General features: G+C 45.5%; 1 protein-coding gene across 2 annotated transcripts in view; it reads left to right on the forward strand.

Annotated features, from left to right (window-relative positions):
• The window catches only part of E2F8 (E2F transcription factor 8), a 44266-nt gene that overhangs the window by 25506 nt on the left and 3073 nt on the right, over nt 1-15687 (forward strand). The window contains exons 6-10 of one of the 2 annotated variants that reach the window (XM_030200721.1): nt 2801-2932; nt 3577-3780; nt 6482-6569; nt 7502-8030; nt 15370-15499. In XM_030200721.1, the coding sequence (XP_030056581.1) occupies nt 2801-2932; nt 3577-3780; nt 6482-6569; nt 7502-8030; nt 15370-15499 (1083 nt within the window). The remainder of the gene's footprint in view (nt 1-2800; nt 2933-3576; nt 3781-6481; nt 6570-7501; nt 8031-15369; nt 15500-15687) is intronic. The other variant, XM_030200722.1, reaches the window with a different exon arrangement.

The raw sequence follows: 15687 nt of genomic DNA on the forward strand, positions 1-15687 counted from the left end.
ATGTCAACCGTCAAGGGGGGAACAAAGAGCCTTGGCGGCGCAGTTGAACTCATCTTCAGGCTCTCTTGGCAGCGCATGTGGCCGGGGTAGGTCACATAGATGCAGATTATCTCAGCAGGCACACTCTAGATCCCAGAGAGTGGTCTTTTCTTCGGTCAGTGTTCCAGTGAGTTGTGTCGGTCTGGGGACTTTCGGTGATCTTAGGGCAACGGCTCGCTATGCGCAAGTTCAGAGATTTTTTTTTTCAGTCGCTGAAGAGACCCTTGAGCGGAGGAAATCGACACTCTTCTGTTGCCTTGGCTTCGGGAGTGACTGTATGTGTTTCCTCTGTGGCTGTTAGTCGGTCGAGTAATATAGCGCATCGACATCGTCGACCATGGTATGGAGACCTGGTGCGGTTGGCAGGGGCGGCGGCCCTGCCTTTGTTGGGATCAGTTCTGTGTCAAGGCCCGATAATCATGCCGGATCCGGCTCGGTTTTCGCTTATGGCTTGGCTCTTGAGCGGCACAAGTTGAAGAAGAAGGGGCTTTCGTCCAGTGGCTTTGCTACGATGTTGAGTTGCCGTAGACGATCCACTTCCTTGGCGTATGTCCGGGTTTGGAGAATCTTTGAGCACTGGTGTGAAGACCATCGAGTTCGGCCGTTTCACTCTTCGGTGGCGGAAGTTTTGGAATTTTTGCACGATGGTGTTGATAGAGGTCTGGCCTTGTCTACACTGAAGGTTCAGGTGGCAGCTTTGTCATGTTTTCGTGGGAAGCTTCAGTGAAAGTCCTTCGCGTCTGTGCCTGAGGTAGTGCGTTTTTTGAAGGGTGTTAAGTTGCTGCGTCCGCCTCAGTGACGGATGGTGCCTCCGTGGGATTTGAAGCTAGTTTTGGATGCTTTGATCAGGCCTCCGTTTGTGCCTCTGGTATCGGCATCTTGTAAGGATTTATCTTTAAAGGCGGTCTTGTTAGTGGCGATTACTTCAGCACGGAGTGTTTCAGAGCTTCAGGCTTTGTCTTTTAGGGAACCATTTTTGTCCTTTCTGAGGGAAAGGTTTCGTTGCGGACGGTGCTTTCCTTTTTTTGCCCAAGGTGGTTTCCGAGTTCCATGTTAATCAGGTCATCTCTCTGCCAGTGTTGGGTGATATGGCTGGAGATTCGGAGCAGCGTGGTATTGCCAAGCTGGATGTCAGGAGAGTTTTGAGTTGTTATCTCTCTGGAACTCAGGACTTCAGAGCCTCTGACCGTTTGTTCGTTCTTCATGGTGGCCCAAAGAAGGGTGCAGCGGCTCCTAAGGTGACCATAGCACGGTGGTTGAAGGAGGCGGTTGCATCTGCTTACTTGGTGAAGGGTCCTGTGGTGCCTAGGGGCTGGTCTGCTCATTCCACTAGGGGAATGGCAGCCTCGTGGGCGGAGAATAGTATGATTTCTCTGTTAGATATTTGTCGGGCTGCGGTTTGATTTTCGTTGCATTCCTTTGTGAAGCATTATAGGATTCCTGTGCATGCAAAGGACGAGGTGCGCTTTGGGGCAGCAATTTTGACCTCTGGCCTTAGTAGGTCCCTCCCATAAGTTAGTTACTGCTCTGGTACGTCCCACGCGTCTTGACCGGTCTGGAGGGTCGCTGAGGAAGGTGAAATTAGATCTTACCTGCTAATTTTCTTTCCTCTAGACCCTCCAGACCGGTCAAGAGCCCGCCCTGTCTGTATTGGAGGCCAGGAGGTGTGTTTGTTGGATAATTCTTGGCTGCTGTAAATTGTTGTTTCTCTAATTGCAGACTGTTTATTTCTGTTTTGTGATAGGAGTCTGGGACAGGTGGGGCTCTTCTTTGATAGTCCACCTGTAGAAGCCCAACTGTTTTATCAAAGGCAAAGGAACATGTTTCCGTAAGAGCAAGCGGAAGATGTTTCTTGTTTTTGCAGTTTACTGTGATCACGTACAGGGTTGCTAGTTGTTGTTAGTGTTTTTTGTTTCTCTGCTTTGTCAGGGGTATACTGGCTAGTGGAGGTTCTGCACAGGTTATATATACAGGCTTCAAAAGCTTAGTGTTTTCTCAGTCTCCCTCTGCTGGTAGGAGGACATAACCCACGCGTCTTGACCGGTCTGGAGGGTCTAGAGGAAAGAAAATTAGCAGGTAAGATCTAATTTCACCTTCATCAAGGTCTTCTATTATTGTGTGATCATCTTATTAAAGAGACAGTTATGGTGCACTATCCCATCCATTTGTACACCATATTTGTCTACTCTTTCACCAGCCACTTGTAGAAGGGCAATTGGTAGTTTCTGGTATGGGGCTCCATAGGTTTCTACTGCTTAGGAAGGGAGGGGAGGTTGGGTTCTGCTTCTAGGGAGGGTGGGGTTTGATTATTACTGTACGATTTGAGGGTGTAAAGAGTACAACCCTTGAACCTGATAGTTCGATATGTTGTTGTCTCTTTTATATGAAAAGGGGGGGATAGTGGATTTTCTATTATAAACATTTTTGTTAAAATGCTTGAGCCTGTATGAATCTTGTGATTTTCAATAAAAAAAAGAGTTGACATAAGATCATCTAAAAAAAAAAAAAAAAAGAGGCAGTGTTTGCATTCTCAAGTTCAGTTCCTTTGTTTTTGCTGTTTCACCACTAAAGTTGGAATGTTGCCTGATGTAGCCTTTCTTCCTTGTCACATTTGTGAGAAATGCTTCTGTAGCTGAACAGCTACTAAATCTAATCAAGGCATGAGTTGCCCTCCAGGTATATTGGCTAACAAGTACTGCTTTTTGTGTAGTGATCACAGGAGCAGAAGAATGATTTAGCTTTTTTATTTATCTTTTTTAAGCTAAAATTAGGAGGTTGTATGACATAGCAAATGTCCTCAGCAGTCTTGAACTTATCAAGAAAGTTCATGTCACAGAAGAGAAGGGTCGAAAGCCGGCATTCAAATGGATGGGACCAGATGACTTTCCAGATGGTAATTTTTTCCTTCAAGAGGATGCCAGGAAATTGGGCTCAGCCAAGTGGTTTGGTGGATCGCTAGGTCCTTGCTTCAGTCCTCGAGTCAGGTTGGCTGAGAATGGTGTGGAGGTAGCATTCATAGCCCCTGGGGATGGATTGAGATCCTTAAGGCCTGGTAAATTGTAGTAGCTAAGTTTTCAGAAGAGGGAAATGCAGGTGACTGTGTGGAGATTGAGGAGCAAAAGAGAGGGCTTAAATGACATTGAGACATGGAGATGGGGGTGCTTGTTCCACTAAATGTGTTACAAGGCAAGATGTGGCTTGCTGAGTTCAGAGTTCTGCTCAGAGCTCTTGCTTGTAATCTATTTTCTCTAAATCCTTTTGCCTGGGATACTCAGCTTAGATTACAGGCTAGAGAATAACACTGGGACAAAGCTTGTCCCCATCCATACAACAGTACATACATACAAAAAAGCAAGCAATGTCTTTTATTTAAAATGACGGAACTAGTGCGGTGGAGTTGTGGGGATGGGGGCAGACTTTGTCCTTTTGTGATCCTCTATTACGTGGGTTCTCTAGTTAAATAACACCACAGACTTTAGATTGGCTCTACTTTCTAATTTTATCGATGTCCTCTTTTTTTTTTTTTTTTTGTTCCAGATGCAAACACTCTTCCTGCTTCACTACCACTTAGAGCCACAGAATTGAAGACGCCCAAAGAACAGTGTGCTAAAAACCTTTTTCCTTCTAGTGGAAAGCAAAGCTTTACTCGGCACCCATCCCTAGTAAAACTGGCAAAACGTATTGAGAGTGACCGTAGGAAGATAAACTCTGCTCCTACCAGTCCCATCAAGACAAGTGAAAGTATGTACCTGTAATATATCATGGGTCTGAGGTTAAAAGGAACCAAAAATCCACTTTCTCTCTCCTTTCCCTCACCCCCACCCCCCATATCATCCTATAGACTGGAATGTGGAACTTCTCACTGCAGACTCTGCTGGTCCAGGGTTTCAGAGTAGGGTTTATTGAGGAAGGGTACAAAAAACTCCCAAGTGCTTGAAACTTGGAAGATCATTTTGGGTTTGTCTTTCTTGACTTTACATTTCATGGTAATTAGCTTAGTTAGCAGCCCTGTCTTTCCTCCCACCAATCTCCATTCCTGTTCCAAGTATAATCAAATAATTGTACATATACCGGCTGATATTCAGCCGGTGGCGCTCAGCGTTATTTAATTAGCCCCAGATATTCAGTGCTGGGCTATGTGCAGGCATCAGCACTCCATGTCTGGGGCTAATTGTACTGGTGCTGGCTGCTGGAGTTTAAGGAGGTCCTGGTCAATATTCAACTGGGGCCCACATAAGTTATACAGGCCTTGCTGAATATCACCTGGGACTTGCATAAAAATATTCAGCAAGACTGGCCAATATTCAACAGGGGCCCACTTAACAGTTATATAGGCCTTGCTGAATATCAGCTGGGACCTGCATATAAAAAAAAAAAAGTGCCCTTTGCTTTTGAGGATCCCCCCCCCCCCCCCCCCCCGCACACACACACACACAGCAGCCATTTTGGAGTCATAGGCACTAGGGAAAGGATCAGTTGGCTTCACTCGTGCCCCTTTCATCCCTCTGAACCACCAGTGACTTCAGGTAGGCCTGAGGAGGAGGGAAGGCTATCTTGAGTAGCAGCAGGGTCTGGGTTTGGAGGTCTAGTATTGTGTGTTGGGGGGGGGGTGGAATCTTTAACAGCACAGGGCACTTTTTTAATGTGGGTTCTGACTGTTATTATGCATAGCTAACTAGCACAATTTAAAATTCACCTGCTTACTATGCAGATGCTGGCTGCTCCCCAACACTACCCCTGAACTGTCCTTGACCTGCCCACGTTTTCGTTGGCCAGTCAGGGCAGATATATAGCGACACTGCCTGGTTAAGTGCTGTTGCATGTTGGCAGTTGGGTGGCCCTGTTTGATTTTAAGCAGGCAGGAGCCTCTCCTGCCTGCTTAAATCGCTGAATATTGGGCCCATAGTTTTATACCTCTTTTTTTTTTCTTTATTTCTATTCCTAGGTACTCCAAGCATCTCAGCAGTTGTAGACATGTCGACATTAACCATTTGTTTTGATTTTTACCCTACAATGGTCCTTAAACATAAGTACATTACATTTGTATAGTAATTGTTTTGTGTTTGTACCTCTTGTAACATTTTACTCAGCAAGTAAATGTACATATGATGGCGATAGTTTGTACGCTTGTAGATGTGTGCTGGGGCAGAGGACGTGATCTTATGTGAATATTTCATAAAATGTGTGTGCGTGCATATTGTATACACTGGTTTAAATGTATGCAGGTGTATTTTACCCACAGTTTTGGAAGGATTTGTTTTCTATAGACACACAGGGGCAGATTCTATAAATGTTGTGCAAAATTGTGCTATCCTGAGATGTGTGCATAACTAAATTGACTAATGAGCCAATTAGTGCCAGTAATTAATTATTGGCAACATTTTGGATTTGTGCGCACATCTTGCTAAACACTACTCTATAAAGATCCGCATGCAAATCTTAAATCGCACAATTAAAAAGGGGGTGTGGCCATGGGTGGGGCATTCACTAAAGATGAGCGTAGTATTACTGAATACTAGAAATCCGCACCTACTTTACATGCCAGGATTTACCCCAGGTTTCCCAAAGCTTGTTGTGGAAATTGGCTCCTAAGCGCGATTCTGTAAACTGATTGGCGTGCCATTTATAGAATAGGTCTCAGCATGGATTTTTCTTTCTTTGCTGTTTTTTCACTGCCATTAACTGAATGTAGTCCATAAGCACCTGTTTTAAGGTTTTAAATTTTTTATTGATGTCAATCATAAAGCAGAAATTCTCCATTACATGTCAGTGTGCATTTCTGTATACATTTCTCCAATAAGAAACCTTCAAACATAATTTGTGATACAGTCATCATATTTATATTTCCCCCTCCTCCCCGTCATCTAAATTAATTAGACCTTAAAAATCTTTTTATATACCTCCCCCTTATGTGGTTATACATAACCTTGCCCTAATAAATGTCTACCAAACTACATGGAATGCAGATCACAAACTTCCAACACAGCTAGTGCATGAACCATAGTTGGCCTCTTATTGGTCGCTCAACTGTGATAACCATTATGATCATCCCATTTTAACTTTACCTCTCCACACGATCCATATTTACCTTAGTGAAAATTAACATCTTGAATCATCCCACCTATATATCGCTCCCATACCGTAACCGAAATCAACAAACAAGTCTTAGGGGATGTAAACATAGATCCTAAACTCATCTAATGATTAAACAACTATTCTCCCCCCTACTTCCCATTCCTAATTCCTTAACTAGTAAAATTAGCAACAACCTCCCCTCCCCCATAACTACCCTTCTAACCAGTGGATAGGCACCTGTTTTAATAAAGGCTGCACATTAGTGTTTTTTTTATCCTCTTAATCTAGGTGACTTACTTTATAAAATTACCCTCATGCTGCTTCATTTGCAGTGTTTTTATTTTTTTTTAATGTGTTTTTTGTCAAGCAGAGAGCGACACTGGTCTTCAGTTCTTCCCAAACAAAATGGCTCAGCTGGCGGCAATTTGCAAATTGCAGTTAGAAGAACATTCACAGTAAGTCCTCTGGGGGTGAGGGTGTGATAATAATAAACTTGTTTGGTACTGAGAGAACTATGGACTGAAGATGGTTGTTCATTGTGGGGTGGAAGAGAATCTGGAATATACGCATATCAGTAATACTAAAGCAACTGCACAAACTGGAGGATTCCCAGTATGAATCTGTTTTTCACTTTCTTTTGCACTTTGGGTTGTGGGTTGTTTTTTTTTTTTTTTTTTTTTTTTCAGTTTTATTCCTGTATCTTTTTGAGATCTTGCTGTGTGTGGTGGTCTAAGAAAATGATCATCTTATGTATTTATTTTTGTAATTCTGGCCACAACTATTTTAAACTGCTTTCTCTAAGCCTCATCCTGACTTCATCTTGCCTGTCTTCAGATGCAGCTGCATCTCTACTAGGATCAGGATAATTGCCGACTAGTTATGTCTTGGCACTAAAAGACACATTAAACATATTTAAATAATTACAAAAGCTTTCATTCACTAGTTACTAGAGTTAGTGTGGCTTTTGCCTAATTGGCTTGCCATGTTCCCTGTGTGGCCTGCTGGATAGACTTGGCTACTTGTGTGTACATATCCACCATGTCTTCAGTTCTGGTCCTATTTTCTAACTCTTTACTTTCTTCCTCTTGCAAGCTCCTTCTTTTCCCTCTTTCCTCCCCTGTTTCACTGTGTGCCCCCAGCTACAAGGAGATATGATGAGCTAGTGATTGAATTCTTTTCCATAAATGTCACTTTACTGTAACTTTTGTTCCCTTCATTCTTGTTTTGGTTAATTTTTTTTGTCCATTGAAGTATTTAAATTTCACAGGATCATTTCTTTAAAGTCGTGTGTGGATATTAACTGTAAATTACTTAGATTGATTTTTCAGTGTAGGATTTCAAAGGTTTGACATTAACCCAGATTTTGGCTTTCTTTTAATTTTTTCAGGCAGTTGAAAAGGAAAACAAATTCACAGCTGTCAAAATCTACTCTGCCTTGTAAGACAGCTTCTCTTGAATCCCTAGTTCAGTCAGACTCCAGTAGTCCACCATCCTCTCAGTCCTCACCCATTTTTCAGCCTGAGGGGCTCATCCCTGTAACTCATAGCGAGCTTACACAGGCAGTACCTGTGGTGCTGCCTTACACACACTCTGGCACGCCCTATATGCTCTATATACAACCTTCTCAAGTTAGAACTGTGACTATGCAAAACCCAAGCCCTGAAGCCCACTCTGTCCCCTGTGTGGATGGGGCTATGATTCAGAGTTCCCTTAAAGCCAACTGTGAAGTGGTTTGTGGTGCAGAAGGTGGCAGACTAGCAAAAACCCAATCTGTTTTAAAAAGTAAGAGCTTGGCGCCAATGGTGAAGAATGAATCCATTCCAGAAAAATGCTTGAAGAGATTGCAGTCCCCAGAGGATACTGGCTTGGCAAAAATATCAAAAGGCGATTCTGCAAAGGTTGATGACGTCTTGGGGGTAAGTACAGCGCAAAAAAAGTGAAAACAAGGGCATCTATAAACTAAATGCCTAAGGATGAAGTAAATAGTTCTGTGCTTTGAAATGTTTGTTATTTTAATTTTCTTTCTATGTTTTAATGTACTTATTTTATGATCTACACTGAAACTCTTGTAATCCAGTCCTTAAGTCGTACTTTATGAACATTCCCACAGCTAGAATCTGCCTGTGACTGTATCTAATTGAAAACGTGGTTATCATGAAGACTGCTACCAAACAATGACATAGAAAGAATCCCATGTTTATATTTTAAACCTTGCTTCCCTTGCATTTTAGGGTGCTGAAAGATGTTCCATCTTATTTCTTCTTGTATTTTCATAGATCTTGTATCTCCCATAGGATTTCCTTGGTAACGTAGTGTAAAATGGATCAATAATAAATACAAAGTTGTTTTAATGGTCCACTTTTACACCAATGCTTTTTCACATGTGGTTATTATATAGAGCTAGATAGTTGATCGATTTTTAGTGGAAGTGTGGGGTCCTGTGTGCCTGAATTTTGTATAAATACATGTTCTTACTGTAAAACCAGGAATGTTTTGAAGCCCTTACTAAAAGGGTCTGAAAGCACACTTTGCTCTGTAGTGTAGAGCTGATGCATCTGGCTGAGGGCTTCTCACATGGTTCTCTCTAGATAGTGAGAGGTCTATAGGATGGCAGTTTCTCTTCAGAAATGGGAACAGTACTGCAGACTTTTTTTTGTTGGGGGGGGAATATAGTGTAACGTGGCCATGTGAACAGTCTCTTTGCATTTACAATAGTATGTTAAACTTCAAATATTCAGCAAAACATATCTGGTTACATTTATCTTATGATATTCAAAAAGATACCAGTTTAAGTTGCCAGGGTTTGGATAAATGCATATCTTTATCCAGGTAGCCTTAGTACAGGTATTTGACAGAATGAATGAGCCATAGTTTTAAGTGGATAACCGTAATCACACTCCTGGCAATCACTCGCCCCTTGTCCTTTAACCAGATAACTTTGGGCTAAACAGCAATTTGTCCAGTCAAAAATCAAATGGCCTGAGGGGTGGAATTTGAAGTTGCTTGACTCCTAAAGTTAACCCGGCAATTAGTTTTTAATATCCTCCCCTTATTTCCTTATATAGTCTTAAGCATTGTAATTGGTTACCATGGCAGGTTGTTTATTGGGGTGGGCCTGTGGGTTATGCCTACCCAAACAGCAGATGGAGACAGAGACTAACGAGCAGATAGGGATGGGCAGAACTATGCAGCTTCTGTTGTGGTCTGTGCTTAAGCTCCTGGACAAGTTGGAGAACCAGTTGTGGAGGAGGGGATGTCCGCTCCAAGTTATAAACCTTTCTTCCTTATCGTCTGCTCCAGACCATTCCCAACAAGTAGGTAATATGCACTCCTAGCAGCAGAGGGAGACTGAGAATTGAGTAATGATACCTGTATAAGGGGCTGTGCAACCCTGACCTGCTTAGTATTTCTCAGTCTCCCAGCAGAGGTAGGTGAGTCTGTGCAGCCCTGCTCTTCTTTGGTTGGGTGTGCCATTTTTGGCCCCATTCACTTAGAAAAGTTAGAATAGTATTTAAGGGATTGCTTCAGGAGTGTCCTGGAGCAGATTTTGCTGCTAGTTTAAAAAAAAAAAAAGAGGGGCAAGAAACAGAATGCACAGGCAGCAGAAAATAAAATCTCAAGACACTCGGGGCAGGTTGCAGCACGCTATCAGGTGGGGGAGCATCTTTTGCGGTGGGAAGCTTGTGGCTGGACTTCTCTGGTACAGTTTGGCATGGCCTCCCAGGCAGAGAAGGCACGTAAGTGCGCGGCCTGTTCCACTCGGCAGGTGGTCTCTGTACACAGTGGTCTTTGCCATATGTGCGCTAAGTGGAGACAGTGACGGGTGCTGACCCAGAATCAGGTGTCCCGGTGGTGGGGAGTGCTGGGAAGGCCCCTCAACAGAGTAAGGAGGCTTCTCTCGGGGAAACTGCACTCCTGGCGCGTGGTGATCCCAAAGCCGTTTTGGCGGGAACGTCTGCCATTTTGGGTCCAAGTGCTGCAGGGCTGGACTCAGGAGAGGGACTGCCACTTCTTACCAGGTATGATGCCTCTGCGGTCCCCTCTCATTTTTCCCCTGAATTTGTTCTATTACTTCATCAGGCTTATTGCCTAAAGAGGGGGGCTCCCTGTGGAGGCTGTGGGAGATCCCCTGGTGACCATAGCACCAGAAGGGTCACTTGGACCGTGATCACCAGGGGGGCCCTTGGGGTCAAGAAGACCCGCATTGTTGCTGGGGAGGACCTGGAGGACGTGCTTTCCCTCAGATCAGAGCTCCCATTCTCTCAGGATGCGGATCAGGGAGATCCCTGGGATGCAGAGAGCATGGGGGAGCCTGCTCAGGTGCCTATGGGGGAGGATCCTTCAGATTCGGATTTTTAGGTGGCAGGAGTTGCCAACTTTGTTGATGGAGGTCCTACTCAAATTGTCTGACGATCCTCAGGTGTCTCGGAAGGGTGATCTGCTGTTAAAGGGGGTGCGCCGGCACCCCAGACCTTTCCGTATCACAAGGATTTGCGGGAGTTGATGGAGGGTGAGTGGAAGATGCCGGATTTGCAGTTGCACATTGGTCGGGCAATGACTCTACTTTAGCAGCTCTCTATGTTGGACCTGGAGCCTTTCCAGGTCCCTAAGGTGGATGCTCTGTTGACAGCAGTCACCAAGAAGACAGCTCTACTGAAGCGCTCCTTTTGAGGTTTCGGCATTGGCGTTACAGGCAGCCATTTGTGGGGGTTACGTGGCATGAGCCTGCTTTCGGTGGGCTGAGCACCTCCTGAACACAAACCGACAGCGTTCTTCTCGCAGGCATCTTCAGACGTCATTAACTTGGAGTTGGGCACACTGGTGGTTTCAGAAAAGCTCCAGAATTGGTCAGCAGACGTGGCCTCCAAGGTTTGTTTGAGTTGGCTTCCATTCCAGGGCAAGTTTCTTTTTGGGGAGAAGCTGGTGAAGAGCTTGGGTGAATCCAAGGTTCCTCGGTTCCTGGAGGACCAATCCCACTCAACTTCCCGTTTGATGGGTCGGAATGCCTGAGGGAGCTGTGCAGGTATTGGCCAGGTCGATGGGGCCAGTTCCCAGCATAGTCGTTACCTGAGTACAGGTCAGCCTTTTCAGTCCTTTCCTTCCTTTCGGGGCAACAGGCTGGGAGGTCGTGATGGGGCCTTGAAGTGCTGGAGGTTCCAGAGCTTCACAATGAGGGTGTGGTGGCCCAGCCTCTGGTAGCACCCATTGGCAGCAAGTTGCAGCTGTTTTACCAGAGGTGGGCCAGCATGACATCAGATCAATGGGTCCTGGACATTATCAAGGACGGCTATGTGCTGGAGTTTTGTTGTCCTCTTCCAGATGCTATCCTCGTCTCACTGCAAGTCTCAGTTCAAGATGGCAGCTGTCCGGCAGACCCTGGAGAGGCTTTTGGCCCCGAGGGCAGTGATTCTGGTCCCTCCAGAAGAAAGAGCTTCTGGGAGGTATTCCATTTATTTTGTAGTGCCCAAAAAGTAGGATTCCTGGCGTCCTGTCCTGGATCTCAAGGGGGTGAATTGGGCCTTGTGCGTTTCTCCCTTCCGCATGGAGACCCTACGTTTCAGTGATAGCAGTGCAGCTGGGAGAGTTTCTGACCTTCTTAGAAGTGTCAGAAGCGTACCTTCATATTCCAGTTCTTTGGTATCATCAGCGTTTTCTCCAATTTACAGTCTTGGGGGAACTCTACCAGTTTCAGGCAATGCCCTTCAGCCTGGCTACTGCACCATGGACCTTCTGCAAGGTGATGGTGGTAGTGGCGGCTCACTTCAGGCAGGAGAGCATTCTGGTGAACCCCTACTTGGATTACTGGCTGATAAGAGCAAAGTCCATCGAGGAGAGCCTCATAGCCATGGCTCAGGTGGTCCAACTGCTTCAACATCTAGGTTGGATTGTCAATGTGGCCAAGAGTTGTCTTTCCCCCAGTCGGAATATCTGGGGGTTCATTTTGACATGCAGGATGGCATGGTGTGCCTCCCGGAAGCAAGTATCCAGAAGATTCAGTCACAGATTTGTCGACTTCTCGTAATCAAGGATCCGTCCGCTTGGGCGATTCTCCAGGTCTTGTTTTCCATGGCGGTGGCAATCGAAGTGGTTCCATGGGTGAGGGCTCAAATGAGGCCTCCTCAGTTTGCACTCTTGATGTGTTGGATGCGCTGTCTAGCAGGGTGCGGCTTCGCAGGGCAGTGCATCTCAGCCTTCAGTGGTGGCTAGATTGACGGCATTGAGTTGGGGCATACTTCTGGACTGGGTGACTACGGATGCCAGTCTCTCCTGGTGGGGAGCCCATTGTCGGGCAAGTGGCCGAGGAGTCCTGCTGGTTGATCAACCGTCTGTTGGCCTTTCAGTGGTTGATTCATCTCTGGGATATTCACGTGCTCTCGGACAATGTGACCACGGTACCTTATGTTAGTCGCCTGCGAGTTACCAAGAGCCCTCTGTTGGTACAAGAAGCAGCCCTGATCATGGCCTGGGCGGAGCAGAATCTAAGGCTGCTGTTGGTGGCGCACTCCGCCAAATTGGCAGTGGATTATCTCAGTCGCCATCATCTGGATCTGGGGGAGTGGAGTTTGGCTCCCTTTGCATTTCAACTCATTGTTGATAGGAGGGGTCCTCCAATCGTGGATCTCATAGCCACAGCAGAGAATGCAAAGGTCCCAAGGTTCTTCAGTCATCTGACGATGCGTTGGCTCAGCCCTGGACGTCTCAGGGTCTGCTATTTGTGTTCCCTCTGTGTCCGCTCATCGGTCGAGTTCTGTAGTGCATTTGGGGTCACGGCAGTCAAGTAGTTGTAGTGGCCCCCGACTGGCTGCGCCGGCCGTGGTATGCTGATCTGGTTCAGTTGCAGGTGTGTGATCCGATTCATTTTTCCCTTAGAGGGTGGTCTGCCTCAGCAGGGTCCCGTTCTCATGCCCGATGTGATTTGGTTCTCGCTTATGGTTTGGCTGTTGAGCAGGCGAGGTGGTCGAAGAAGGGATATTCCTTTGGGGTGATTCGTACCCTCTTGAGTTCTAGGAAGTGTTCCACCTATTTGGCCTACGTACGAGTTTGGTGTATTTTTGAGGCTTGGTGTGACGAGCGAGAGGTGCTTCCCCTGCGGGCTTCGCTTGGAAGCCTTTTGGAATTCCTTCAGTATGGATTGGAGAAAGGGTTGTTGTCTTCCCTTTGGGTGCAACTGGCAGCTCTAGCTTGTTTTCAGGGCCCAATTCAGGGGAAGTCTTTGTCTCTCCATCCGGATGTTCTCTGTTTTTTCCAGGGGGGCAAACAGTTGAGACCACTAGGTCGGCCAGTCGTTCCTCCTTGGGATTTGAATTTGGTGCTGTCGGCCTTAGTTAAGGCCCCTTTCGATCCTCTTCAGCAAGCCTCCGTCAAGGATCTTTCTCTCAAGGTGGTATTTTTGGTGGCTATCACGTCGGCGCGGTGTATTTCAGAGTTGCAGGCTCTATCGTGTCGGGAGCCTTTTCTGGCTTTCTGTAAAGGGAAGGTGTCTTTGTGGCCAGTTCTGTCCTTTTTGCCCAAGGTAATTTCTCCTTTTCATGTTACTCAGTCTATTTCTTTGTCATTGTTTTCGCAGGAGGAGTCTCCTTTTTCCTTGTACAGGCTTGATGTCTGTAGGGTTCTGAAGTGATGTGTTTGAAGTCAGATCATCTTTGTTTGTTTGGCAGTCTGCGGAAAGGGGAGGCAGCATTGAAGGCCTTCATCACTCGCTGCATTAAGGAGGCTGTGGTGTCCGCTTATCTATTACAGGGTAAGGATGCACCTGCCGTGTTTGGGTGCATTGTACGTGGGCTCAGGCCTCCTCTTGGGCGAAGCATTTTCTTATTCCTTCACAGGACATTTGCTGGGCAGCAACTTGGTCCTTTTCATTCCTTTGTCAGGCATTGCCGGTTGGATGTTCAGTCCCGGCAGGGCGCTTGTTTTGGGGCTTCTCTGTTGGTCCGGGGAATTTCCCACCCTCGGCGAGTACTGTTTTGGTACTTCCCACTCGTCGAGAATGGTCTGGAGCAGACGATAAAGAAGGAAAGATTAGATCTTACCTGCTAACTTGCTTTCTGTGAGTCTCCAGACCATTTCTGAACCCTGCCTGGGGGGAGGAGTGTGTCACCTTGGTGGGGTGCCTGATGCTTCTGGGGCTGCAAGTGGCTACTGTGATGTTGCAGTCTCATTTGGTTGGATGTCTGGTGCTTTCTTCCTTCCGGGGGTTCCTGAAGGGAGTTTAGTTATGTTATGTTCTCTATTTCTGAGTTTTTGTGATTCTTCTATGGTGCTTGGCTATTTGAAATACTGAGCAGGTCAGGGTTGCACAGTCCCTTATACAGGTGTCACTACTCAATTCTCAGTCTCTCTCTGCTAGTAGGAGTGCATATTACCCACTCGTCAGGAATAGTCTGGAGAGACTCAAGGAAAACAAATTAGCAGGTAAGATCTAATTTCTCCTTTTTCCCCAAGCTGGATCTTCTAACGTTTGGAGTGTCTTCACCCCCCCCCCCCCCCCCCCCCCCCCCCCCCCACACACACACACACACAACAACAAATTCAATTTTTGTTTTTGAGCCTTTCCTTTTAGAAAAAGAAATGTACTTGATTTTTGAGAACATTTGATTGAGGGCAAATGGGAGCACAGAAATTTTGAAAGCAGCGAAGGAAATCCATAGTTCAGCTCTCTGGCTGCACAGTGCCCTGATAGGGCAGAGTTAGTGTACTATACCCACTAACAAGCAGATGGAGACAGAGCCTAACCCATAGGTTCTAGACTGGTTTGGTAGGACTAAAAGAAATTTAAAAAATGTAACAGGGAAAACCTAATTTCTCCTTTGTTTTTGTAGTAGAATGTCAGTAGAAATTTGATTCTAGTGGTCCTATGTGCATACAGTTCCTCCACTGGCATCCATAATTCTATAGATGCATTTCTATGGAGCGTTAGAAACCCGGCTCCTATTACTGCTGGTTAAGAATCAACTTTAAGTGGTACTGCTTATAAAATCACAGGCAACTACAATAAGTGAATGCAGTATTCTATTGTATTAATATGTTACATTATAAATGGACTGTGGTCACACTTCAAAGCAGCTTATGACATGGCCCAAGTCTTGATGTATTAATCTTTTTTGAGAATGTTGCTTAACATTTACTAGCTTAGCAAAAAGTCTGCAGAATGTGTACTTGACATTTCAGTGGAGTTTACGAAAAGACAAATTTGGTTTTTGATGGAATACAGTGTAACTGTTGTTCGACTGAGCAATCTCTCTTTACGTTTTTCAGCCACTCTTTCCATCAGGATATCTTATTCCTTTAAGCCATCTTGCATCCCTTGGTAGTGAGTCTAGTCTTCCTGGTCAAGAGAGAGCCGATACATCCCCAGAAAATAAACTCTCCAATTCACCTAGTACAGGTGTGTTACATCTTTGCGAAGGGAGCAATTTGTGGTTGACTGTTGCATTCTTGTTTGGTCTCATCAGGCCAGTAATCTTCCTAAGATTCACAGTCCTCTTGGGGAAGAGGAGTGATCAAATATTAATAGCCAACTCATGGTCATAGGTCATTGGATGTAGCTCTAACTGCACCCTAATCTCGACAAAA

This window comes from Microcaecilia unicolor, chromosome 4 (genome assembly GCF_901765095.1).
Source record: "Microcaecilia unicolor chromosome 4, aMicUni1.1, whole genome shotgun sequence".
Classification (NCBI taxonomy): domain Eukaryota; kingdom Metazoa; phylum Chordata; class Amphibia; order Gymnophiona; family Siphonopidae; genus Microcaecilia; species Microcaecilia unicolor.